At 38.3% G+C, this 27589-nt stretch overlaps 1 protein-coding gene across 4 annotated transcripts in view; it reads left to right on the forward strand.

Annotated features, from left to right (window-relative positions):
- Positions 1-6354: 6354 nt before the first annotated feature.
- Positions 6355-27589, forward strand: part of Tsc22d2 (TSC22 domain family member 2) — a 48872-nt gene continuing 27637 nt past the window's right edge. For 2 of the 4 annotated variants that reach the window (XR_011708364.1, XM_071615520.1), the window contains exons 1-2: positions 6355-9200; positions 20356-20427. Coding sequence is in view for 2 of the 4 variants with exons in the window: in XM_071615520.1 (XP_071471621.1) it covers positions 7225-9200; positions 20356-20427 (2048 nt within the window). In the remaining 2 variants the exon portion in view is untranslated. The remainder of the gene's footprint in view (positions 9201-20355; positions 20428-27589) is intronic. The other 2 variants (XR_011708365.1, XM_027934034.2) reach the window with 1 other exon arrangement.

Below are 27589 nucleotides of genomic sequence, written 5' to 3' on the forward strand. Positions count from 1 at the left end.
TGAACACTTCAAAGTGTCCCTGGACCTGTCTATATGTATTTTTATCTCATTGAAAAAAAATGGCACTTAATCCCAGCCTCCCCAAAATTAGTTCTACTTGTTGGAAGTTCTCATCAGGTGGTTCTGTCACACTTATCTAATAATTACATTTATATGAAATGACTTATTATTCACTTTTTTATAAAGTAAGGCATTTTGGGGCTGGGGATATTGCTCAGTTGAAAGAGTGCTTGCCTCACATGCACAAGCCCTGGGTTCTAATCCCAGCACCACTAAAAAACCAAAAATAAATAAAGTAAGGCATTTCAGGCAGGTGTGGGTGGCACTGTAATCCTAGCTACTTAGGAGGCTGAGGTAGGAGGTTGGCAAGTTCAAGTTCAAACTGAACAATTTAGGGAGACCCTCTCTCAAAAATAAAAATGGATGGGGATATAGCTCAGTAGTACAGCACCCCTAGGTTCAATCCCTAGTACTGGGGGAAGAAAAAGCAGGACATTTTAATTTCATCTCAAGTAATCAAAATTGCTGCTTTTAACTTAGAGTTGGGGGTTTCATAGAGAAAAAGATATCTCTCCTACAGGTACTTAGTTTTGCTACAAAGTTATTGAATATTTTGATTCAAAATGTCACTTAGATTATTGAATATTCCTACCATTTTGGTATGACACAAATATTATGGCCCTATAAATATATTTAATATATTTTTAAAGATGTTTGACAAACATAATATAAAACATAGTATGTATTAGAAGATGACAAAGGATTCCTTTTAAATCCAAGTCAGATCACTTAATCCTCTGCTTATCTACCTCTGTGGCTTCCTATTACGTTTAAAATAGAGAACATGCTCCTTCTCTCCACTAACAAGGTTCACATCATTTTGCCCCTTCCTGCCTCTCCCAGTCCCTGCCCGTTATGATGGCTTCCACCAGGAGGCAATGTCCTTGCCAGTCTCCCTTTCTAAAAAGCCCCTCCCCGCCTAAGGATGAGCCTGTCCTTGGATCAAAGAGCCCTTCCCAAGCCTACCTGTAGACACTCAGCCAAGGGGCAGTGCCCTTGTGTTGCTGTTCTGTTTCTTCTTAATACTTATGAATATTTGAAACTACTACATTTCTTTATGTCCTTGGCATTGATTTCCCCTCCTAAAATACTAGACCTATCAGAACAAGAACTTTTCTTGTCTAGTTCAGAACTGTTCACAACTGTTCTCACCAAGTCCAGCACATAGTAGGCTTCTACATGTACGATCAATGAATGAATAAGCAGAACTAGTATTATGTTTTACATTTGGTGCTGGTTGTTCAAGACATAAGTTTGGTGCTATCATGAGGTCTTTTTTACACCAAAATAAAATATTTCAAATGAAATATTGATAGGCAAAATTATTTTGATCATAGTGGTTAAGGAAGTTCATTGGTGAATACTTGAATAATATGAATGAATCATCTCCACATAATTTATCTTTCTTGAAAATATGTATTTTTATCAGAGGGGTTTATTTTTCTTCCTTGGAGGTTAGAACCATTGCAATATGCCAAGAAGAAAGATTAGTATCCAAATACAGAAAAAATATGGGGCAAAAGATAAAAATTTTAAACATTAGAAGATGAAAATATATTTATATCTAGCCAACTTAGTTTAAAAATGGGAAGCTGTCACAAAGTGGGTATCAAAATAATACTATTACTATTACTCACTAGAAATTTGATGGCCCAGATTAGAATTTAAGGTTAACTTTTCATCTTGATTTTGTATTTCCCTCCAGTGTCTTCAGCTTAGTGGCTTCCTTCTCTTCTAAATATCCCAGGTTAAGGATGGGGAGGTGAGTATTAATTTGCTAAGAAGTAGCTCGTTATATGGCTATTTTAAGTAATACCCAAATCCTTATGCAAACATGGATCAGGAGTTGAGCTTTTAATGAGTATGAATGCTTTCAAAGTAGGATTTCATATATTCTAGAGTTAGAGGCTAAAAGTGTTTTGTTTTCAGTGACTAAAGAGCTAGTTACTTCGGAATTAAAATGTAACTGGAAATACAGGGTAGTCAAGTCTATCTTTGCCTTTCAATACTTGGTACCTAATCAGCCAGGTTAGAGTGACCTTCAGATTATCAGTCAGAAACATCTGGACCCTCCTTCACATCTAAATTCAACTCATACAAGTTTCTACATTCAAACATGTTTTTTTAAAAAAAAAATCAGTGTAAGCTGATAATAATAACATACAGAAGGACTCATAACCCAGAAGTCTAGAAATTAGCAATGTCTTTCAATATTCTTCCATGAGTGCTGAAGTTACAACTTAAAATTACAGGCATATCATCATTGTAAGCAATACATAATCACACCTGTGAATACAGCAAATTGATATACAAGAATGAATACACAGTGACGCTTTGCTGTATCACAGGATATGCCATTGCAGATCTGCTAACAGCTAGCTCATCTATGACAGAACAACTTCTTCATACAACCACAAATAGCTAGTGACGGCTTTCTTTTTTAATTTAACAAACGGTGTTGAAAACGGTACTTCCATCAGCATCCCTTGGAGTTGTTATCTTTTCTTCCAAAGATAACAAAGTGCTGCCATGTGGCTTATTCCCCCCCACACACACTGTTTTGGAAGCTTTGTACTGGAATGCCTCTTCACTACAATACTATTTCTCTTTAGGAATGGGGACACTGAGGGGCTAAAAGACTCATCAGCAATCATGAAACAGATTTAGAGCAAAGCCAGAATTTGCTTACTTCTGATCTCTCCAATTAGGCCATGTAGATTTCTTTAATTTTATCCCCAGAGGTATCATACCTTATATGCAAAAGAAGAAGTACGGGAGTCATTAACAGATTTCTACTCATGTTGCCTTACAGGGAAGCATTTAGGATAGACGCTAAAGTCCTGTGGAGGACTAAGATTTTAGTTTTCTAAGATTGTAAACCAAATTTCATGATGAAATAAAACAGGCTGTAAAAGGACATTGTATTTATTATTATTTCAAAATGCATCCTTTTCTTCCACCCAAGTGGTACATTTTGCCTGAACTTCAAAAGTCATGGGACTCAAGGAAATCTTCATTATTAAAAAAAAAAAAGGACATCATCATTTCATAGTCTATCAAACTCTGAGTCTAACAGAAGTTTTCTTAAATGTGAAAATCTTAAACACCTCATTCTCAAGTAAGACTTTGCACACCTCCAACAGATTGCACTTTCCTCATAAAGTGGTCCTGGGGTTTCTTCAGCCTGCCGTCTCTTTCACTGCCCTTTTTTTTTTTTTTTTCCATTTTTGGATAATATCACACGATGGTCTCACTGCAAAGGTTTCTTAATATGATATTGTTCCAGAAATGGAACACCAGGAAAATCACAGAAACAGATCAAGTACTACTGATTTAGACAACTGAGATTTACTTCTAGCAATGCTTTTCAGAACCTGAAAATGACTCCTTCACTTTGTATTATTCCAACAATTTGGTGATGAAAACGTAAACTATTTCTAAACCCCAGAAAAACTTTATGGCCAAGATATAGGCCGCCCCGTTCCTGATATATGCAGGGAATGAACAGTAAATGTCACAGCGTAAGTGCTAAAGGTTGACTTCTCTTAGCCTAGCCAGTTCCTTAATTTCTACCAAAATAGTATTAGTTTCTTTTTGCTGGCTCAAGAGTGTTTAGATTAATATATCATTGTTATTTTAAATATAATAGGTATCATGGGGGCAATCAGGTTTTCTGTATCTCTATCTGTAACTCAGATTTCAGGATCTTGGGACTATAATTCACCATCTGGTACTGATATGGTTAGATAATAACCTAGTAGTGTAAGGGTATGATGTTTATGAATGATAAGAAGATCTTGCTGAAGTAGTGTTTTTTCATCAGTGAAAATAGTCCTTGGTTTTTTAGTGGGTTTTCCCCCACATTGTTCTTCCTAAATGTACTTCCCATAATCTGCTGCAATTTGAAATCTTTGAGGGAAGTACCAGATGTAGGACAAATGATCAAGCTGGGGCTCTGGAAACCATAATCAAGGATTTCCTCAGCCTCACCTAGGGTTTGTGGATGCAGGTATGAAGTCAGGGTAGCTGCATTAAGACCACAGCCTTGGCGCTAGGGTCTTCAGGGACCTCTCCAGTTCTAGTGAGTCAGGTCCCATTGTACTTACTAACAACTGTCTATACACCCAGCAAGGTACTTGTGTGTCCGTCCCACATTCTGTCATTTTTATTAGTTATTGAAGGTTTTTAGTTTGTTGTGGACCAACTATGAACTGGATGTCCTTTTGTAATTTGGATATAGCAGTACCACTTTTAGTCCTCTGTACATGATTTCAAACTTATTGCAACAATCAGAATTCTTATCAATTCTTCCTAACAGATCAGTGTAATAAATTCTCTACATTTTTTTTTTAAACCAGGGTTTTGTTTTGTTTTTTGGTTGGTTGGTTGGTTTTGGTTTTGTTAGTTAAGAGATAAGGTCTCAGTGTGTTGCCCAGCCTGGCCTCAAAAAGTCCTGAGTTTAAGTGATCCTCCTCTCTCAGCCTCCTGAGTTCTATATTTTTAAAGAACAAGATACGAAAGAAGGTAGGATCTTTAAACTTCTGGAAAACACTATGTTCAAAGAGAACTATTAGTTTACACACACACACACACACACACACACACACGCACACAAATCCTTAAGTATCTATGTGAAACATTTAAATTTTATAATCCTAAAATGTCTTTTAACCTCTCTGTACCAGAATGTAGCTTACTTCTTGATCTTTCTTAAATTAGCTTTATCTTTACTTTCATTTCATAATAAATCCTATAGATATTCTTTAAGGAGACATGGTCTTACAGATTACTTTTTTTCCCCTTTAAATGTGTGCTTTAAGAGTATCATGGCAAATAATCAACAAGTTTAATAACATAATGTAATGGAACAAACAGGCATATGATATTTACTTTTCCAAAAACCTCCCAGTCAACACCACCCATTAAAAATCACTTTTAACAATCTGGTAAATCAATTCAAAATTAAATTAACTTTTTAATAATTTCATATAGGATTTAACCAGTTCATCTAATTTATTGATGAAAAATTATCTCTAACAATAAGTAAAACTGCAGATTTGGAAATGAAACATTCCATTAGCTATCTCTGCCACAATAGCAGCATAATGTTACACTTTGTCTCTTTACTCTCCTACCCCCTTAAGAAACAGGGATGTTATTATGTGGTCTTATTTCACATCCTGACCTCTGTCAGTTGGGTTTGAAGGACATACTGAGTTAAAAACAAAAAACTATCTCTATAAATACATCTAAAGACTTTACAAATTCTGTACAAATTTAATTCTCAAAACATGTTTTGGGATAAAAAGTCTTTTTATTTTTCAAAGAACTGATTAGAACAGTTGATGTACTGATTTATGTAAGTCTTGATTTGATTTCTGAAGCTACAATAGAGATGAACTCTTGATTTCCATCAAGCTTTCTTGGGTCCTACCTAAAGGAGGACTGCTTTGGTATGTCAAAGTTCAAGAGCTACCATTGTTTAAAAGGACAGCCTTACCACCTTCTTTTGCTGAAAGTAGCTATGAGATAATAGAATCACAGTACTTTCATAGCTGCTCTCTGCCAGGACAAGGAATAGTGCTGTCTGACCGTCAGGGTCATTCGTGGCCCAATCCGGACCCCAGGAGTTGAGAGTAAACAAAAGGCAGACCTGCGACTCTGAGCACTGCAGGTTCTGCGCCCACGAAACCCACAGCTGACTTCGTGCTGAAAGTGAAAACAGCCTCAGGAGTTGAAGTGGACTCTTCCCCCTGGAACCCAGCGGATCCGGGAACTCCCCGTCCGGGAATCCACGTCGCCCGGGCAGCGGCCCCGAAGCCACCGCGGGCGGCAGGCTTTCCAGCCCGAGGGGCCCGCTTGGGGTCGGTCTGGCGGGCTGCCGTCGGGCGACGGCCGGTGCCTCTGGCACTCACTTCTCAGGACCCTTCCGCGGAGACTGATGGGGCACACCCGGCCTCCGGCCTCAGCCTCGCCACCCACGGAGTGGGACAGCCGACGACGCGCGGGGCTCTCCTCGAGGTTGGGAATGGTAGCTGCCTCCGGCTCCTCAACTCTCAAGGAACCTGCGGCGCACATTTTAAATTTAAAATTTTTTTAAATAAAGAAACCGCTCCCCCTTTCTAACCCCTGGCCCCGCCCACTGCCCTCCCCCGCGGCCTTCACGCGCAACTCCGCAGGAAACCGGAGGGGGCGGGGTCGTGACGTCACGACGCCGGTGCGTCACGGAACGGCGGCGGCTGCGGCGCTGGCGGCGGCTGCGGCAGCGGCGGCATTTTAGTCGGCGGCGGCGGCGGCAGCGGGCCTGCGGCTGCTCCTCCCAGCATCCCTGGCGCGGCCATTTCAGCCCCATCTTGGCCGAGGGGAGGGAGCTGCAGCCGCCGCTTCAGCAGTTTGAATTTCAGTTTCTCCGCGTTTCCGAGGCGGGCGCGCTGAGAAGGAGCCGGGAGGCACCGCCGCTCCCTCACGCAGCCCGGGCGCCTCCGCCCGCCGGCCCGCCGTCCGCCGCCGCCCCTCTCTCTCCCGGGAACCGCGAGGGGAGGCCGCGCCGCCGCCGCCCGCGGGTGGCTCCCCCGTCAGGGGAGGACCGCGCCGGCCTCCCTCCCCCGGAGCGGGCTTCCGCCGGAGACGGCGACATGTCTCTGGGGCCGCGCTCCGGCTGAGCCGGGAGGGCGGGCCGCGGCTCCGCGCCGCCCAGCAGCCCGCGGCTCCGCACTCTCCCGCCGACCCTCCTAAGAGCCGCCGCCGGAGCAGCCCGAGCGGGGCAGCGCCGCCCCTCGCGCCGCCGCCGCCCGCGCCTCCCACTCCGCCCCCGCCGGGCCTGCGGCCGCGCCGAGTGCCGAGCGCCGAGCTGGACTGACCGCGGCGGCCCGCGCCCGGAGGAAGCCGCCGGCCCGCCCCTGCCGCCGCGCTCGCCGTCGCTGGGATTGAATTGCGGCGCCGCGGCCGCGGGACTGAAAGGAAGGCGGAGCCGCCGCAGGAGGCGAGGAGGAAGCGAGAGGAGGATGCCTCGCCCGGCGGCCGCAGCGGCCCGTGACTCGTAGAGCGGCGGGCCTCGCACCAGCGCGAACTGGACTTTGTCTGCGGGCCCTGCGCTGCCCTCTGCGGTTTCCAGTGGGATCCCCGAGGAGCCGCGGTCCTCGCTGCTCGCCAGCCTTCTTCACCATGTCCAAGATGCCGGCCAAGAAGAAGAGCTGCTTCCAAATCACCAGTGTCACCACTGCCCAGGTGGCCACCAGCATCACAGAGGACACCGAGAGCCTGGACGACCCGGACGAGTCACGCACTGAGGACGTTTCCTCCGAGATATTCGACGTTTCCCGAGCCACGGATTACGGCCCTGAGGAGGTCTGCGAGCGCAGCTCCTCTGAAGAGACGCTCAACAATGTTGGGGACACGGAGACTCCCGGGACTGTCTCCCCGAACCTCCTCCTGGACGGGCAGCTGGCGGCCGCGGCGGCTGCGCCCGCCAACGAAGGAGGAGCCGTTTCAGCCCGGAGCGTGGCCGGGGCACTCGCCAGTTCCCTGGCGGCGGCCGCCACCTCGGCCCCCACCTCGGGGGCACCCGGCGGCCCCCCAGTGGCGGGCTCGTCCAGCGGACCAGGGTCGGCCCCTCCAGCGCAGCCCCCCACCACTTGTAGTTCTCGTTTCCGTGTGATCAAGCTGGACCACGGCAGCGGGGAACCCTTCCGCCGCGGCCGATGGACGTGCATGGAGTACTACGAGCGGGACTCGGACAGCAGCGTCCTGACCCGCTCAGGGGACTGCATTCGGCATAGCAATACCTTCGACCAGACTGCTGAGCGGGACAGCGGCCTGGGAGCCACCGGAGGGTCGGTGGTGGTGGTGGTGGCCTCCATGCAGGGGGCGCACGGGCCCGACTCGGGAACTGACAGCTCCTCGACTGCTGTGTCACAGCCACCCCCGTCGGAGAAGATGAGCCAGCCCGCTCCGGCCGCGCCGCAGAGTTTCAGCGTTGGGCAGCCGCAGCCGCCGCCGCCCGTAGGTGGGGCTGTGGCTCCAAGCTCGGCTCCGCTGCCGCCGTTCGCTGGAGCCTCTGCCGGGCCGCAGCCAATGATGGCAGCCGCACCGCCGAGCCAGCTCCAGGGGGCCGGGCCGGGCGGCGCCCCTCCGGGGCCCGGGGGACAGGTCCTGCCGCCAACGAATGTAGCCCTGGCGCAGCCGGCTGTGCCCCTGCCTCCGCAGCCTGGCCCTGCCGGCGGCGCTTCTGCCGCGCAGCACCCGCAGCACTTCTCGTACCCCCAGCCTCAGATGCCGCCTGGGCACTTGCTGCCGGCACAGCCCTCCGGCCAGAGTGAGTACTTGCAGCAGCACGTGTCCGGCCTGCAGCCTCCGAGCCCCGCGCAGCCCTCATCTACCAGCGCCGGAGCGACCCCTTCCGCCGCGGCCAGCTTTCCCCTGGGCGCCGGCCAGAACGCCGCCTCGGCCGCCGCGCAGCTAGTGAGTGCGTCTCCTCAGCCCAGTGAAGCTGTGGCTCCGGGGCCGGGACCTACGCAGGGCGGGCAGGCCGCGCCTTGTCAGCCAGCTGGTGTGTCCCCGGCTGCTGTGGGAGGCGTGGTGCAGCAGGGCATGGGTCCTGCGGGGCCCGGGCAGCCCCCGTCGGTGCCTCCGCCGCAGATCGGTGGCAGTGGTCAGCTGTCAGCAGTGCCTGGTGGCCCTCACACCGTGGTGCCCGGAGTTCCAAACGTGCCTGCAGCGTTGCCCGCTCCAAGCGTGCCTAGTGTGTCTACCACTTCTGTTACTATGCCAAATGTACCCGCGCCTCTGGCCCAGTCACAGCAGCTGAGCAGCCATACGCCAGTCAGCAGGAGCAGCAGCCTCCTCCAGCATGTTGGGCTGCCCTTAGCCCAAGGCACTCACAGCGCACCGACAAGTCTACCACAGTCTGACCTAAGCCAGTTTCAGACTCAGACCCAGCCTTTAGTCGGGCAAGTTGACGATACTAGAAGAAAATCAGAACCCCTACCTCAACCACCACTTTCTCTCATTGCTGAAAATAAGCCTGTTGTGAAGCCTCCTGTTGCAGATGCCCTGGCCAACCCCCTCCAGTTAACACCTATGAACAACCTCGCCACCTCTGTGTTCAGCATAGCTATTCCTGTTGATGGTGATGAAGACAGGTATGGAACTCTTATTTTAAATATTGGATAGGAATGCTTGGCCAAACATCATAGCATAGGCTGCAGCTTTGGGAAATTTTCTTTTTTCAATTGAGGCCTCTTTATTTTTAAATATAAGATTTAGTTTAGTAAAATTGATTTAAATTGTTGAAGTAAAAGCCTGTAATGAGAGACCTGGGCTTGTCATGGTTTCTTAAAAAGTTTCTTAAATGGGTAGGGATGCAACACTTTATTCAAATATGGATTTCAGTGTAACCTTAATAATTTAGAGGTGGTAGCTAGTATGCTCCCAAAGGATTGTCCTTTTGTTAGATATTAATCACACTTGAGCACTATGGCAGTTTTACCAGTGTGAATTTTGGTGCTGAAACATGAATTAAGTTTTCCATTCTGGGAAAGCAGACTGCCCCTCTAGCAAAAAAAAAAAAAAAACAATCCAGGTAAGGAATGGTCTCCAGTGTATCTGGAAAGGCTGAAGAGAGAGTGAAGTGTCAAATTCAGCTTCAAAGATCATACTTAGTTCAACCTTTAAATAGAAGAGGGTTGTGAGACTTCCCAGTGACTTTTCTAAGATATTATTTTTTTGTTTTATTAAACAAAAAATATATTGGAAAGATGTTCTTATCTTCCATGAGTCCTTTTAATATAGAAAAGGAAAGGCCTGAAAATTCTTTCAACATAGTTAAAGAACATGTAGTTCTTGAAATTAGGAGTAATTTTATAGTGTAAATGTCAATAATTGGCTCCCTCTATGTAAGGGATGCTTTTTTAATGGTCTAAGTGAAAATTGTGTGTTGCTACATCATTCTACAAGAGTTGATGTTTAGTTATAGTTTAATGAGGGTTTTTAGTGGTTTTGAAGAAACATTGCAGGGAAGTTTGACATGCTACAAATACAGTAGATTTTAAAATACTTGTTACAACATTTTAAATTACATTTAAAAATTACAGAGTGAGTTCAGACATTTTACAGTTACATATTTATTTACAGAGTTTTTTGAGCCAGATTAATTTTAAACAAAACTATTTTTGTGGGTTTATGTAGAAAGATACAGTAAAATGTTAAAATTTTTTTCTACCTATGTTTCTTAGTTTCTTCACTTTCTTTTCTTAACTTCCCATTTCTAATTAGCCTTGTATTTTTGCTATATACTTCTGTTGGTTTGAAAAATGCTCACTGAAATTCTTTTATCTTCACTACTTTTTGTAATTCAAAGTTCATCTTCTTTTATAGGTGACTTGCTTGTGGGGAGTCTTTCTTCCACTTGAGAACTCCACCTACCCATAAGTGAGCTCAGCTAGCTAGTCTTTGAGAAATTTTACATGGGTGAGACTACCAAGTAAAGAAACTGATTCCACAAGCCACTTAGAAAAATCTCTCTCCTTTTATAGATGCTCCCATTTCCACATATAGGGGCAAACCTGAAATCAAATTGAGTCCATTTTTTTTTCGCCTTTGATAATAATTGACAGGCATCTTACCTCTTCTAGTTGCAAGACACCAATTTTTTTTTTCCTGATAAATTGGTAAATAACCTTTTAATTACCTCTGTTTCTGTGCACTGCCCCATATCTCTTCAAGAAATGACTGGTTTACCAACCACCCCTCCTTTCCATGCTCAAGTATATCTATGAATGAAAAATACATCACACCTTTCTTAGTTTGTGAATATGTAATTATACTTCTCAGAACTTTAATGAGATTTTATGGACTGAAGCAGAGAGATCTGTTGACAGATCTCTGAAATTCTGAAATGTATTCTTTAGGGTATGATCTCAGAGATGCATTTGTTTGTCCTTACTGTGTTAAAAGTTGATCATCTGAAGAATCATTCACAGACTCCATGTTTGAACTACAGATACTATCATACATTCTTAGCAGTTTGCAGCAGTTAATCTAGTGCAAGGGTTTTGATATGTGTGTAGTCCTGTTTTAAACATGAGACTTCCCTCCCTCTCCCCAGTCTTTTAAAATTTGTGTTGCTTATCAAATGTGCAATTCTAATTTTTATTACAAACTTTCATTGGTTTTTAATTTAACATGCTAGTTTCCAAGATGTAATCTTACACATTTGACGTTTTATCACAGGACCAACACACCTGGTGAAGGATTGAATCCATTAAGTAGAAATAGTAATTTTTTTTTTTTTTAAACCAAAAGCCTTTGTAAAAGACAGGGTATTTTAATGTTTTAAGGTTGAAATCATAGAGTTTTCCAGGCATAAATTAAATTATAAGATGACTGTTTTTAGGGATACTACAGTTTTACTAAAAAATCTCAATTTTAGTACGTTGGTTTTGGATTGCCTTATTAAATTCTACACAGTTTTATTTGCAGTCATTCAAAGTAAAATAAATTGGAATGAGAGGTCCTGGGTAATTAAGACAAACTTTGTGACTAGTTGACAAATCCTTTAGATCCCAAGGAAATATTTGTAAATTTAAGAAATTTAGGATTTTAGTAAATGCAATAATGTAATCTTTCTTTTTTTTTTCCTTTTTCTTTTTCTTTCTTTTTTTTTTGAGAAAAGGAGGGAAAACAAAAATTAGTGTGGGTTTTAGGCCGAAAACTCTTTATTTTGTGATTTTTGGTTCCATTACCTAATATGAGACTCCATAAGTTCAATTTCAAGGTCATTTATATTGCAGGACCAGGCCTTATATTAATGTATCTTAAATGTTATACCTTTGAAAGGGCTGATGATTGTATTGCAAAAGTTCTCAAATTTCATTACTTGCTGACTATGTTATTAATTACCATGATATCTTTTTTAGATATTTTCGTTAAAAAGGCTCATGATTAGTTGTTGAGACTCTTCAAATTGATTTTATGTAAACTGGTGGATATACAATGGCTGAAAATATACTTTATAAAGAATTGTGTATCACTTTTACAGTGAATGGTACAGAATTTGTATTAAACTACTACCTATACATTGAACAGACTCCTCTAAATGGGGGAAAGTGTAAAATATTACTGGCCCTAAAAGGAACACAGTAGGAGATTGCTTTCCATAGATAACTGACCAGTGTGATCTCTATAGGCCATATTCCAGGAACTCCCATGAATGGCTGCAATTGTGAACTGTCAACTGCAGCTCAAGACTGTTAAAAACCTAATTGTAAGGATCCCTTAGTGGTGTGTGTGTGTGTATCTGGTTAATGGTTTTTATTTTTGTAGTTTGCTAATGACTACTGATTGACAGAGTATAAATTGTGAATACTAAATGGTGTGCCCTGGTATGTGCTATAAATACAAATTTTGTTCATTTATATAAATGTGAATATGTACTTTTAATGGAATTTTTTTTTTTTCTTTTTTTTTTTGAAGTTGAGAGGATTATATAGATGTATACCAAGAGGCAGAACTTTCTTTACTGTAAAACTTAAAACTTATAGGTACTTTTCAGAGTTGTATTACATGAAAATCTCACTGCACTCAAGTCAAAAACATGGAAACTCCTTACTTGAATCTGTGTTTGTTGGGAGCTTTCATTTCTCTCTGTTTTTGCAGACTGGGTCTTATCCCAGAGCCTTGCACATGCTAGGCAAGCACTCCACTGCTGAGCACGTGTATGTTCCCAGCACTTCTGATTGTTTATTTTGAGTCAGTCTCTCTAAACTGTCCAGGCTGGCCTTAAACTTTAGATTCTCCCGCTTCAGCCTCCAGGTTAGTTGGGATTATAGGCTTGTGCCCACCACACTGGGCTTTACATTTCTTTATATATTGAATTTTAGAGGTAATTTTTCTCATCCAACTTTTCAGTTGATGTGTAAATCACATATTAGATGCCATCTTATGTCTACGTAAGCCTTTGAGAGGGCACTTTTACCAAAGAGTAACCCAAGTGTAAAATTCTGTGCATATGTGATTATATGCATATGTGTCATTGTTTAGTATAAAATGATATTTATTGGTGTATTCATCAGAAGTGCCTAATTACTAATATATATTTTAGTCATAAACATGGCTTGACGTAAAGAAAATTATAGATTTCCAGAAAGGTTGGATGATATCCTAGAGTACCTGAAATTTCTATATCAGTAGGAGTGTGACCTTTATAGTCAATGACACATATTGTTTAAAAATTTTTGTGCATTAATTAATATAGGCCAATTATTGGTTAATGTTTTTAGAAAACATAAGGGCATATCAGTGTGGGAATAAGTCATTTTATATAGGACTGGTAGTAGGGGTATGTATGTACTCCCTGATATTTATTCTTCTAGATTCTGATAGCACTAACTTGGAAATAGCATGATACTGGATTAATGGGTCTGGTACTTGGTAATTTCGAATGGAGTTTTTCTGTCTCTGCACAGAAGAAGAGAAGAGTGGAAGCAGTCATGCTCTCAGATCTTCTAGTACAGCCCCACCAAATGATAAATCAAAATAATTTCTTTCCTAACAGGAATGGTTGTTAGGAGAGTATAAAATAATTTTAACTTTCCTAAAATGATAAGGAGTTGGAGGCCAGGAAATATAAGTGATAACAGATAACCAAGATGGAAGAAAATATGGCAGAATAAAATGTGACATGATCTTAGAAGGAATAGTTGTTAATAGTAAAGAATAGCGATTTAATTTTTTTCTGATTAAATGTTGCCTGAGTTCCCCAAGTAATTCCTTATGAATGGGGAAAGCAGATTTTCCAGTAAGAAACCTTAGGAAATGACAGTATTTATAGGGGATGTGCAGCAAAATTCCTAAATTGGAGTAAATCCTTTCAGTTTGTAGTTTTTCCTCATATTCAACCAGTGGGTTGTGATTTGAGGCTACTATTTTTGATGGCATAATGCTAATTACTGCATCCACAAATGTGCATACCTGAATCATTGATTTGATGTCTTTCCCACAGGAATTCTTAAAATAGTCTCAATATTTGCTATGTTCTTTATCTGGCATTGTTCAGGGCCGAAATATGGTTTGTCACGTAAAGATTTCAGAACAGAATCCAGTTTGCATCATTCCATGACACTAATAAATATACTTAAATATGTACATTTTGAACTTTTCTGGTAATATTTAAGGTATATTAGTTGGCCGCTTTATCTCTAAAAAAATGTTGGCATAATTTTTACTTTTCAGTCAGGTAAATTCAGTTTCACAAATGCTGCTCTGAACCTCTCAAAATTTAAAACCTCAAATTAGACTTAAGTATTTTATCTTTATTTCTTTGCACTTATACTAATAATTGTTTTAAAAAATTAAAAAAGAGATCTCATTCTTCTAGTTGTTTGTGTATAATAGGATGGTTAATGAAAATTTTACAGGTAATTGAGAGTAATTCTGTTAGTGGTGGCCCAGAACACACACCTACTATTAGAGAAGGCAGGACAAATAAGTGAAAATCACTTAAAATTTCCTATCCCATAGCTTTTACTAGAATTTAGCTAGTGAATATTGCTTTGTCGAAGATAAATTTTGTGATAAATGTGTCAGTCATTTTAGTAATACTAGTGTTTGCAAATGTTATTTTAATGTTTCAGACTATCCAGCTTCATTATTTACAAGTAAATTGTTTAATCTGTGAATAAAGGATTTCCAAAGCAAATTTAAAGCTCAATAGTTACTAAAATAGAATTCAGTTTTACCAAGCAGTTTTGATTTCATATTTTAAACCCAATAAAATAGATCTTATATATGACTTACCTTTTGAAAACAACAAAGACAGAAAAGGGGAGGGGGCTCTTGATCAAACAGAATCAATTTAATTATGTTTTAACATACCATGTAAGAGTGACCATTACAGTCAGACAGTGGAATCAGATGTAGCTGGACTGAAATCCACTGTTCTGCATATTTGAGGTATTTGACTTTAAAGTAGTTGCTTTGCCCTGTCTCTTGTTGCCCTGAATAAAACAGGATAATACCCATCTTGGAGGGTTTAAAGTATTAAATAATGGCTGCAATTATATGTTAATAATAATATAAGGCAATATGTATGGCAAGTGTTCATCACAGAAATACGAATATTTTTGCATCCAAAGTACTATCTGTCCAAATCACCTCTTGACATGCTACAATTTGTATCAGTAGTCTTCAGTTTTGATTCTGCAAGTGTAATTATATGTTATGGATGTAGTCAGAGAAAGGGAGATGTTTTAGGCCAGTAAGGTCATGAGGTAGTAAGAAGTATAACAAAGTGTGGTGTTCTCATCCCCCCCACCCCTTTTGGAACTGGGATTGAACCCAGGGGCACTTGACCACAGAGCTATATCCTAAGTCCTTTTCACTTTTTATTTTGAGACGAGGTCTTGCTAAGTTGCTGAGGCTAACCTTGAACTTGTGATCCTCCTGCCTCAGCCTCCTGAGTTGCTGAGATTCCAGACATTTGCAACTACATCTGGCAGCAAATTGTGTTCTAAACTTGGCCCTGCCACAACTTTGATGGTTTCTTTGGTCAAGTTCTTTAACTTCTCTCAATTTTCCTCATTGGTAAAGCTAGACTTAAGGGCTCAGATTTTAAGATTCCTTCTAGCTCTATTGAGTTAACAAGATAAGCTTCATGAGAGAGCTGCTAGTTTAAACCTTTCTCTTATTTTAAACCTTTTTTTTTTTTTTTTTTTTTGTCACAGGACCATTGTGTGATAGTAAATGAGATTTGCAAATATTCATTCAGCAGATTGAATGTCTAAGTAAACATTAAAGTAACAATATGTCAATCATTCATCTTTCATTGTATTTTCTGAATAGTAAGCACTGAGATACAAAAATAAGACTACTGTTTTCCAAGATCTCAGGCTATATGAAAGTGATTATCATATATATATATATATATATATATATATATATATATATATATATATATATAGATATAGATATATACATTGTAGACTCTAAATATAAGGTGTTAATGGGGACAATATAAAACATCAAGTCATTTAACAATTACGAGGTTATTAGACTAACTTCTGTTTATAAGTTATTCTTTGTATAAGTATATATTTATATAGTTCAAAATATACAAAAGGAAAAATTGAAAGCTCTCTGCCACCTCTGTTCTTCTGACATTTAGTTTGTGTTCTCAGAGTCAAATCATTATATGTGCATGCTTCTGAGACCCACTCTTAAAATCTTAAAAGGGTCATTTAGATTAGGTTACTGATAAGAGAAAGGGATGCTTTTCCAAACTAAGGGAAAGGGCAGCTTGTGCAATGACATGGAAGAGTAAGAATTTGTCATTTTGAAAAATGATTTGATTAACTTGACCAGAACCAGAATGAAAGGCTTAAAATCTTGATAAATTTAAATTTTTATAAGATTTTGGTTGCTATTAAATGTGTTTCTTGAAGCTTTTATTGTTCAAGTAATACTTATTTTGTAGCCATTTCAACTCTCCTTTCAGTGATCATTGTATTTTAAATTAAAATCTTGTAACAGAGTTATGTTTTGGGAGTACATGGAGATGCACTGAGTCCCCCAAATTAAAATACTCAGGGGAATGTGTTACATACTTTGGTACACCTAGTTCTAAACTTAACTATTGTTTGCCTGGGTATTACCTTGATGGAGATGAAACATTTGGTATATGTTAAGATATTCTACCAAAAGTTGTTTTTTTATACAACATAATTTGGAAACCATAGCCCTATCTTAAACACAAATCAAGCTTAATAGTGTCTGGCTCTCTGTATACATAATCTTATTTGATTTTTGCAATAACCTGTAAAGAAGTGCTTTCTTCCTCCCCCCCCCCCCCTCGCCCTTTCCCTTAACAGATTAGGAAAGCCGAGGCTCTAGAAGTTTGAAACACATAGCTGTTAAGTGATAAAGCATAGTCTCTTGCTTGTCTTCAACCTCCACACTAGTGCTCTTGTGTGTTTCCAGAGTTGGAAGTTTTTGCTTTTATTACTTGGCAGAGGATGAGATACTGGGAGGAAGGGAAAGTTACTGTAGCCACTGAAGTGTTGTAACCCTTTATCTAAAGGATATTTTTAACCATTTATAATCCCTAGATAGTAATATGGAAGTGGCCCTTGTTTATCATCTGCTTATTGTACTTCCCTGGTTTCTATTCAAAGAGTCTCTGAAGTTGAATTTTGACATAAATAAAAGAAAATGTTCACTGAGTTCAGGACTCACATATCCTTTGAAGCCTCATCAACTTTTGTAGCTTTGTTCTACAGTGTGGGTATATGTGTATTTTTCCCCTCCCTGTCATAGTTATCTGACAAAGATAGTGTCTTATTAAAGTGTTTTGTTTTGTGTCATTTTCTGATGCCCTATTTTCATGTACTTTGAATAGTCGTGATAGACCATTTAGTATATAAAGTCAAGGAAGAATATATTTTGTTCAGCGATTTTGAAAATGGCTCCAACTAGGAAATCAATAATTTCATTTAGGTGGTTGAAACACTGCAGTCATCCTAAGAATTGCTTGGTTGGTTCTGTATTTAGAATGGTTAGGAAACTGGTTTCAAATTTTATTTCTTGGACAGAAGACAATTTGTGACCAAACTATATAAAGTTCAATATTTTTTAAATAAATTTTTACATTTCAGTTACCTTTTGATGTTTTTGGGTTTAATAGACTGTAACTGTGAAATGATTCTATTAACAGTTTTCCTTGGACTCTTAATCCCCTCATTTGTTTTTTTTTTTTTTTTTTTTTTTTGACATATTACCTTTATTTTATTTGTTTGTTTGTATTATGTGGTGCCGGAGATCCAACCCAGTGCCTCACGCATGCTGGGCAAGTGCTTTACCACTGAGCTACAACCCCAGCCCAAATCCCCTCAATTTTTATGCCATTTCAAAACAGAAGTCTGATGATCAGGCCTGTTAGTATTTACAAATGGTTCTTTTTCTCTCTCTTTTTCCCTTAGATTTCTTGATTAGCTAGGTCTCAGAGATTTGAAATCTTTTATCTACGCCTGTTAATATTTTGAGCTAAAGTGTTGCTACTTGCTTTAAAAATAGGAAGGGGGACACTCAGTTTATGGGTAACATTTTACTTGAAGTAGTATTCCAGGAACAACAACCAAAAAAACTTTTTTTTTTTTTTTCTTTTTACCAGTGCCTGCTAAATTGTGCATGTTAGGCAAGCACTCTTGTCACTTAACTTCATCCCGTTCCAAAATCTCATGTCTCATTAGTAGGCACTCTAAATTTTTTATCTTTAGAATCTAGACTATTTTTAAGTTTTCTATGGTATATAGACTGTATAACTCCAAATGCCTTCTTCATTTTGAGTATATATAGAATAAGTGTTAATTTTCAGCTTTTGCAATATTCTTGACATTTTAAAGATAAGTTCATTGATTGTATTTCATTTTGTAGGTTCTTTTCACACTGTAGATATGTTCTTTTTTTTCCACTTTACATTTAACTTATAAGAGAAATTTTACTGTTATGCTAAGAAATGCTAGAATTCCGTAATTTAAGTCATATGACTTTATTGAAACCAATTTGTTTGGCAGATGAATTGGCCAAAATCTGAAGTGTTTTTTTTTTTTTAAATGTCATCCTCATATTTGAGCATCTTTAAAGTTCTTGTTTATGAATTTTTAATTCCAGACTTGGAGAGTAACTTCTAAGTTTACTTTGAAGGGAAGTATTTACTACCTAACTCTTTGAGTCATTCTGTCTAAATTTGGGGTCTCTAACAGACCTGTGAGGACATCAAACTAGTTCCCATATGGTCCTACGCAGGCCTGGTTTAAAAAAGGGGGAAAAAAAAAAACCCAGTTGAGTTTCCAGTTGGTTCAGCTGGTTTTCATTTGATTTGGCAGACTGACTTCTAAGTACAGTTATATTACACAACTTAATTAGCCTTCATCTGAGTTTTGAAATCAGAGTTCTGTTGTGCATTTGTCTTGATGATCACTGATACTTGAGTACTCTTGCAGTAGACCTTAGAAATAGTTTTCAAACTGTACCCATAATTCTGCAGACTTTCTAAATGCACATTATTAGGGCCTCAGAATTACATTTGTGTCATTTTGTATACAAAATGATAGCTGTTGAGCATTGACTGTATTCCAAGAGATTTAGGTATTGTCTCAATTCTTCAGTCATCCTGAGAGGCTGTTAACAGAGATTTAAAGAAGTCAAAATTTAGTGCTGCTACATGTTTAACTTAGTGGTTTAAGAACATAAACTCTGGAACCAGATTACCTTCCTAGGTCTATGGCATCAGGCAGATTACTTCTGTTGGACCCAATTTTCTGATCTGTGAGATAGGAATATATAAATCTTAGACCTTTTAGGTAGAGCTATTGCAAAAGTTGAGCTAATAAACATAAAGCACTTAGAACGGGGTCTCTTGTGCAATAAACATTTACATTGTTAGATGCTGCTATTCTGCTGCAGCATGGATCAAGAAATGATGTGACAGATATTTGTTAGCTCCCCTAAAGTACAAGTTGGTGGTTAGAGAGACCAGAACCATGCTGAAGAGGAGGGCGAACTATTAAGAAGCTGGTTTGTCAAAGGTTTGTTCCCTAAGAAACTAGTCCTGAAACAAGGAGAATCATACATACTGGGACTTGCCCAGGTGAGCCATCAGTTAGGATTCTGTGCTGTTAGCCAGAATGGTAAAAGTGAATGATAGTTGTTGTAAATAAGCTTTTACCTTTTAAAGGGGTGTTGTATTAATGCAAGCTAGAAAGCTGCCATTGCAACCAAAGTTTTTGTACCAGCCCAGAGAAAAACCACATGTAAATATGTGAATTCTGAAGGTAGAAATGTGTCAAGTCCAACCCAGGAAAGGACTCTTGTTCATTCTCAAATACTTCCCACTTCAGCATATTCTGAGAAATGTATGACTTAACATTTTACATGAACACTTAAGAATAGCTTTGTTAAACTGCTAGACTAGTAAGATATTATATTTAAAAGGCAAATGATGGGCTGTAGACTAGTCACATTCGTATGTAAACACAATGTCACAACTGGATGCTAACTAACATAAAGTTTAAAGTTTTATCTATTACCCCTTTTAGAAAATTGATCCTGAATTATTGTTGGAGTCTATTGGTTTTTTGTCTAGTTTTTAACAACTTTATATGCTTTTCTCTTTTTATTTTCAATAAAGCAGTTGCACTGTATTAGAAATCTAAAATTTTCCTTCTTCTTCTTTTTTTTTTTTTAAAGTAGTGATTTTACTGTATATTCTCAACCTCATTTCCATTTGATTCTCGGATCTCACAGGAATCCTTCAACTGCTTTCTACCAAGCGTTCCATTTGAACACGTTTCAGGAATCAAAGAGCCTCTGGGATAGGTATGAATACTTGACATATGGAATGCATACATGCAAAAATGTATGCATGAATTGCTTTGCATAAAACTGATCTTTGCTGTTTTAAGAGGGAAAATCACATGGTATCTAGCATGGGACAAAGCAGCAAAATAAACCAAAAGGACAGTATATATATTTTATAAACATGTTTTTTTTTTTAACTGAATTTTGTGCACTTTATATTTATTTTTTTTGAAGGATTTATATTTCTGTGTGTGAATCTTATATTAAATAACCACTTATTTTAATACAAAAAAATATTCTGTAGTAATTTTAATTTTGTGCTATTCTATATAATTTCTATATAAAAGCCATGATAACGTAAAACAAAATATTATTTCAAATTTTAAAATTGGCGGAAAGACAAGACCAAGGTATCAGAGTAGTCATTGTTTAATTTTTGATGAGACGTTCAAATATCCAAGTTGGTTCTATGGAGTTCATTAGATATACATTACTGATTTGCTAAGCCCCAAAACAGTTTGCTTTCTCACAGAAATGTACATATTTTACTTTCAACATTAAAAAATACAGAATAGTTTCAGAGTTCATTTTTGAGAAAAGATACTTTGGTTTATCTTTCTGCTCAGCATATATTTTAAGTGAGTGTATGCTCTGTTCAGTTATTTTTGCTGAATATTTGTTAGCACTACATCATTCTATGTTTAATTAACAAAAGTTGAGCACAAGCAGTGTTTTTAAAATTCACACAAAGCTTGTTAGATTCTTTTAACTCTGCCTGGCAATGCATTTGTGTCTTTTGGTATAGTTTTGGATAACAATCTGCTCCCTCTCATTAGAAAAAGTATTGCTAAGTGCATGTACATATCATATTAAGACATGATCTATATTGCCTAAAAACAGTAAAACTTTCTTTTAATCCTTAGGCTTGATTTGCTTGTGTGTTATACTCTAAAGGTATTCTCTAACAAAGTACCTTTAGATGGTGTTTCCCTTAACACAAAAACACTTCACCAAAAGTGTTTTTAAACAGTTACTTTTTGAACTTTATGTTTAAAATTTGTAGCACCAAGTTTATAAAATCAGTTTTTAGGTATTTCTGCTATAGCAGCACAAATTAATATGTAAATGTAAATTATAGCATGAAACAAGCATGAAGGTTTAATTATTCAAATATCTTACCGGGTGTAGTCAGAGTATCAATACTTTAGGATGCATCTATACTTCATCTGAAGAAAAAGGGAAAATAGCACTCTATTTTGAAATGTAGTAATAAGTTTTCAACTGTATTTCAAATATCTAATTTTGACAATCTGCCATAGCAGCGTGAATACATACATTATTTTTTCAAAACAGCATAAAAAGATTTGAGCTTTATTTTGTATAATTCTGTTCTAATATTAAAAGGCTTCCTGTGTTTCATTGCAAAACAACAAAGAAGTTGACTGCTCATTTGTTGTTACAGCTAAATACTCCTTTATTTATTTTTGTTTTATAGATACCAGAAATTTTAAGGTGTCAGAAATGAGGCAAGTTGCTTTATCTGTAGTTTTTCATGAGTTAAAATATTTTCTCTTCTTCAAAGCCAAAGAAGCTAATGGCTACTTGTCTATGTTAATGCCAAAATATAATCAGCACTTACATTCTAGATCTTTAGATCAGCCATTTTTCACTATAAATTGGCCCATAATACCAAGGTGACAAGCCCAACCTAATGGAAATTGACTAATGGCTTCCTTTTGATTTTTCAACTAGCTTATTAAGTACTCAGTTGAGAAAAACTGTGGTTGCTAGATCCATTCAGAAGTTTAGGGGACTGAAAGTCCCTTACTTTATCTACTACATAATCTACTTATTTTAGGCATAAACTTGCCTGTCAGTATGGCCAGATATTATATTTCAGGCTTCAGTTTATGAGATCTTGGAATGCTTTTCAGTAGGGGCAGCCTTTATGCCAGTTTTCATTAAACATGCCCTAGATATCAGAAGATGTCCACTTTTGTCCTAACTTGAAAGACTGGTACTTTTGATTACTGCCCCCCTGCCAACCCCCATCTCAAGGATTCCTTGAGTCTCTTTTTAACCAAAATATGAGTGATATATTTTTCTCATATTGATTTTAAATTCCCTAATGGTCCTTCATTTCCTTTCCTATTTAAATTAGCAAGTTGAAAAGCTTTTCAACAACTCAGCTGCCTCTTCCTGTATTTAGATATTCTCTCCTGGGATATCCAGGGGTTTCCTAAATTGTACTAATATTGAAGCTCTTCTCAGCTGCCTTTTCCATCTTTCTGTATATGCCATCATAGTTTCTGACTTCCCTACTTGTCTGTTGCAGAATCCTCAGGGAATCAATCAGTAAAACTATCTTAAAGTATTCGGACAGTCAACACAGCTCAAAAATAATCGACCTCTTGTTAGGAATGCCTACTTATTATAGTGAGTAATGTAGCTACATGATTAGCTTTCTAGGAGATATATCTCGTCGTAAAGTTAATTTTTTAGCAATGTTCTCGTGTGTTAGTGTTTCAGAGCAGTAACTGTAAAATATGACTTTTTTTAAACTTTGTGAATTTAATTATTAGCTCTCTTAAATCTACAGAATTAATTTAGAACCTATCCTGCTAGTCACTGAGGATCAGGCTCTCATTGGGAACCTATAAAAGCAAACAGCTCTCAAATATAAAAGCAAACAGCTCTCAAGGTCAGTAAGGCTGAAGGAGAACTAGGGAGAAGAAACTTTAAAGGAAGAAATTAGGTAGCTTGTAAGAATTTACTCTCATTGATAAGCACTTGCAATGTTTTCATGTTCATGAGGAAATTGCATAAATGTAGCAAGAGTAGCAATTGTTAGGTACACCATCCCCTTGAGTCTGCTTGTTCTTTTTTATGGTAGCACCACTATTTAAAGAGAAATTATTGGAGAGTAGAAGAACTGGGTTATTAAAATGAATGTCTTAAGTAAGTTTATAGAAAGTCTTTTAGTAAATATTTGATGGTTTTTGTTAAAATATTTAGATTATTCACTCACATCTAATTACATCTGGTTTTTAAATTACTGGCTGAAAAAAAAAAAAAAAAGTATGTCCTTAACCCAAGTATTTGTGTTAGAAAAAATTTTCATTCTTTTCATTGTACATTATAAGATTTCATTTTTGAATCTAGAAGTGAATTAGCACTAAATGTTTCTATATCAATAACATGGGTACTTTATAAAATAATTTGTTTTGTTCTGTTCATCCTCCAAGAAACTTGGGTTTTTTAACGAATACTTGTTATCCCATATAATAGAACATGTTTCACAATTTGGGTAATCTAATTTTTGAATGCTCAGTAATAGGAATCTTTAAAAATCTTTTTAATGAACTGCAACTTGTATCAAAAAAGTACACCATTTATAAATGTACAATTTAAACTGAAAACACATGTGTAACCAGCACCAAGATCAGGACATAGGATATTATAACCCTCCTTCATGGCCTCTTCATACCCGCTTCTAGTCACCTTCTCCCTGTCCTAACTTCCGATACGCTATGTAATTAGTGTACTTCCTATACTATGTTAGTGCCTAGTGTTATGTTTGAGATTCATCTGTATAGTGGGATACTTGTTGGGTATTGGTACTGGTTAAATGTTCTCTCCCAATAATTATGTATAAGTACCTTAAGAATATAGAACTGACTGAACCATGTTGTAGCACCACAAATAGAGTCCCTGATAATTTGTCCTTAGTACTTAATAATTTATCTACATTTCACTTAAGGACATCTAGTAGAGGGTAGTCCAAGAAGCCAACAAGGACAGGTTTTTAATGACCCTTTAGTGTTCTTCACCTCCCTCCTTTTGATCCTTCCCCTGCCCCACCCCCCCATTTATTACTTTGAAATAATTTTAGATTTAAAGTTGAAAAAATAATGCTAAGGGTTCCCGTGTACTGTTTACCTAGTTTCCCCCAGTAAACATATATTCAGGGTAACATATATTGGTCTTAATTGGTGTGGAGATTCAGTTAACTAAGTATACTTCCAAATTTCCAGGTTTTCCTTCAGTACTTACTAAAGTGGCTACGCTCACAGGACTCCTTTGTATCATATTATATAAATGTTTTTGTCGCTAGCTTATTCTGTAGTTTTTATGTAAGAGGTGAGCCAAGGTAGGACAAGCAGATAATCAGTAATACTTTGAGGATCAGATGAAAGCTATACATATTCTCTTCAAAGCTCATTGTTAGATCCCAGATTTAGATAAAAACTTAAGGACATGCTTATAGAATGTTCAGATGACATTAAAGCAGGCAAGTAATAAAGTTATTATTGAATGATGACATTTATTCACTAGTCTAAGGCATGTACCGAAATTGAGAAATTGAAAGAACTGAATATGGAAATTCAGGGAAGTTGAAATCTAGGTTGAGTAAGTAGGTGGAGTAAAAAATATGTACAGATGTGTTATTAGTTGACAAAATTTTTGTGGTATGAACAAGTAACAGGCATAAAATATTAATGTAATTTAGGCAGTATTGGTAGAATAAAATAGGACAAGATAATGACATTGTATTACATTTCTGTAGGCTAGTAAATCTAAATAGAAAGCATACTAAAGGCATATGTTTGAAATTTAAAAAAAAAATAAAAACGAGAGAAGTTACTTTCCTTATTTTCTACTTGGATAGCCAGGAAGGTGTTATGTTAACAAGCAGGCTTGGGCTTACTTAAAGAAAGTAAATGGGGCTCCTGGGAAATAGTTTTGCCCTCACTAGAAATAATAAATCTGTCTTCATGTGTGTTAATCAGGAAATTGACTTTTTTGAAATTTAGATTCAGTTACCTTTAAAATGCCTGCTCCATTGAGTTTGGTCCCCCATGTAGTTCTAAATGAGAAAGGAAAAAGGTAACTGTTGGAATTAAGCTCCTTTACTTCTCTTTTGTCATTGTTGGCCTTATCAGCAGATCTTAAAGAGCTGAGTATTTGCTTAAGGAGTGGAAGGCTGCTAGCAAACTGCTGTGCCTCATTAAGAAAGAGCCCCTTTTAGACATAGCAAGTGGGAGTCCTGAATAGGGAACCAATGGAGCCTCCTTCTGACAGTAAGCTTATTGGAAATGAGAATTGCCATGGACAGTGGTAGTAAATGAAGCCCTCACATATCACAGAGCAGCAGTATATTAAATACTACAGAATTCTTCATTTTGTGGTGCCAGACATTGGGAAAGTAACTTTGGGGTGGGGGGTACTTATGTGTTATAAAGTTAGAAATTTAAGAAAGTTAACTTCCTTCAAGTCATGAATAATACATGCATGGACATACATGCATGAATCATACATGCAGTTCATAGTTGTAGGACATAAAAACAGCTCTTCCAGGGGCTGGAGTTGTGGCTCAGCAGTAGAGTGCTCCTCTAGCAGGTGCGAGGCCCTGGGTTTGATCCTCAAGCACCAAAAAAAATAAAAGTATTGTGTCCAGCTACCACTAAAAATAAAATACTTTAAAACAAACAAAAAACAACAGATCTTCCAAATTTTTAAAAGCCATGTACATGGTTATTAAAGTGATGCTGTCAAGATATAAGTCAAATTCTTGTTATGTAAAAATAAGAACAGTATGTAGAAAGGAAATACAGTTATATGTAAAGATGGTGAATACAGGTTTGGGGGCTTTTAGTGAAAGATGAGAGAAGACCACATAAAACTGTGAAAACCATGCTGCAGTGTTCTGAAAACAAACCTTCCTACAAATTTCAGTAAAGTATTAGATGTTTGGTCATTGCATAAAGTACAATCAGTCATCTGTATCCATGGGTTCTTCATCCTTGAATTCAGCCTACCTCAGAAAATAATTTTAATTGCATCTGTACTGAATATGTACAGACTTTTCTGTCATTACTCCCTGAACAATAGAGTATAAGAACTATTTCTAAGTATTTACATTGCATTAGTATTATTATTAATCTAGAGATGATTTAAAGTATACAAGGGAATGTATATAGATTATATGCAAATACTGCTCCATTTTACAATAGGAACTTGAGCATCTGACCTGCAGACATCAAGGAAAAACTGGCAATAAATACTTATCCCAAATTATAGACGCTTGACAAAAGATTTTCATGTTGCCATTTTAAGTGTCTTCTGAGAGATCACCTTTCCTAACCAGAAGACTAAAGTCTTAAAATTTCACTTTTGCATAATAGTACAGAATGAAGCTAAGGGAGAATATCAAGAGAAATTTGCAATTCTTTGACTCAGCAAAAGTTTATTGATTCCTAAAAGTAAATGCTGGGAGAGAACAAGATTAGGACAACTCAGTACTGACCTTGATTAGCTTGGTCTACTATGGAAAAAGATGGGCAAATACATTATCACATGATTAAAAGTGATCTGTCTTGTAGAATCAAGCATTTTGTCTTTCAAGAACAGCTGGAGGGATTGGTCAAAGTTGCTTCAGAAGGTGACTTTTTAATTGGAAACTTAAAGGTGGGTAGAATTTGGTCTTGGAGAACTGAGGAAAAGGGAACAGTCCAGTTAGAGGAAATACAGAACCACTGCAAAAGGACAGAAATGTGGGATAAGAATAGTTCAATTTGTTGCCTAATATATTTGAAGAGAAGCTGAATTGGATAGAGACCAAAAATACTAGAAAGGTCCCCAGATGAAGAAGGAATAATTACCAGAGAGAAGGAATTATTAGGTTTTACAACTGCTTGAATACTATAGGGAAGCACCCAAACTTGACTTCAAAATGTCAAAAACCCTAACTGGGAAATTCTGGTACTATTAGAGAGTATTAGTGAAGGAATTAGTTTGGAAAGAATAAAGTGATGAGGTTTTTGTATTTAACTATTTTATAGATAAATTGATGAGCTGGTGGAAATATTCAGGGTGCACACAGCTGGGTGGAGAAATTAAGACTAAAAGAATCTTTTGTTTTACTTTGTTACTTATTTTTAGAGTTCAAGCTTTAATAAAGACCAAGATTTGGAAGAAAGAAAGTAGGGTAAAAGGGTCAAGCCAGGACTTTGAGCAACACCACTGATGTTTAGAGAACAGGATCAGGTCTGAAGAGGATAAGTGATTTTAGAGACGAAAACACCCTGGGAACATGTTTTCTAGCCAAAGAAGGGAAAATATTTGAATCTTTATTTTTTAATAATTTTAGATTTACAGAAAAAAAAATGTAAGAATAAAA

This window comes from Marmota flaviventris, chromosome 8 (genome assembly GCF_047511675.1).
Source record: "Marmota flaviventris isolate mMarFla1 chromosome 8, mMarFla1.hap1, whole genome shotgun sequence".
Classification (NCBI taxonomy): Eukaryota; Metazoa; Chordata; class Mammalia; order Rodentia; family Sciuridae; genus Marmota; species Marmota flaviventris.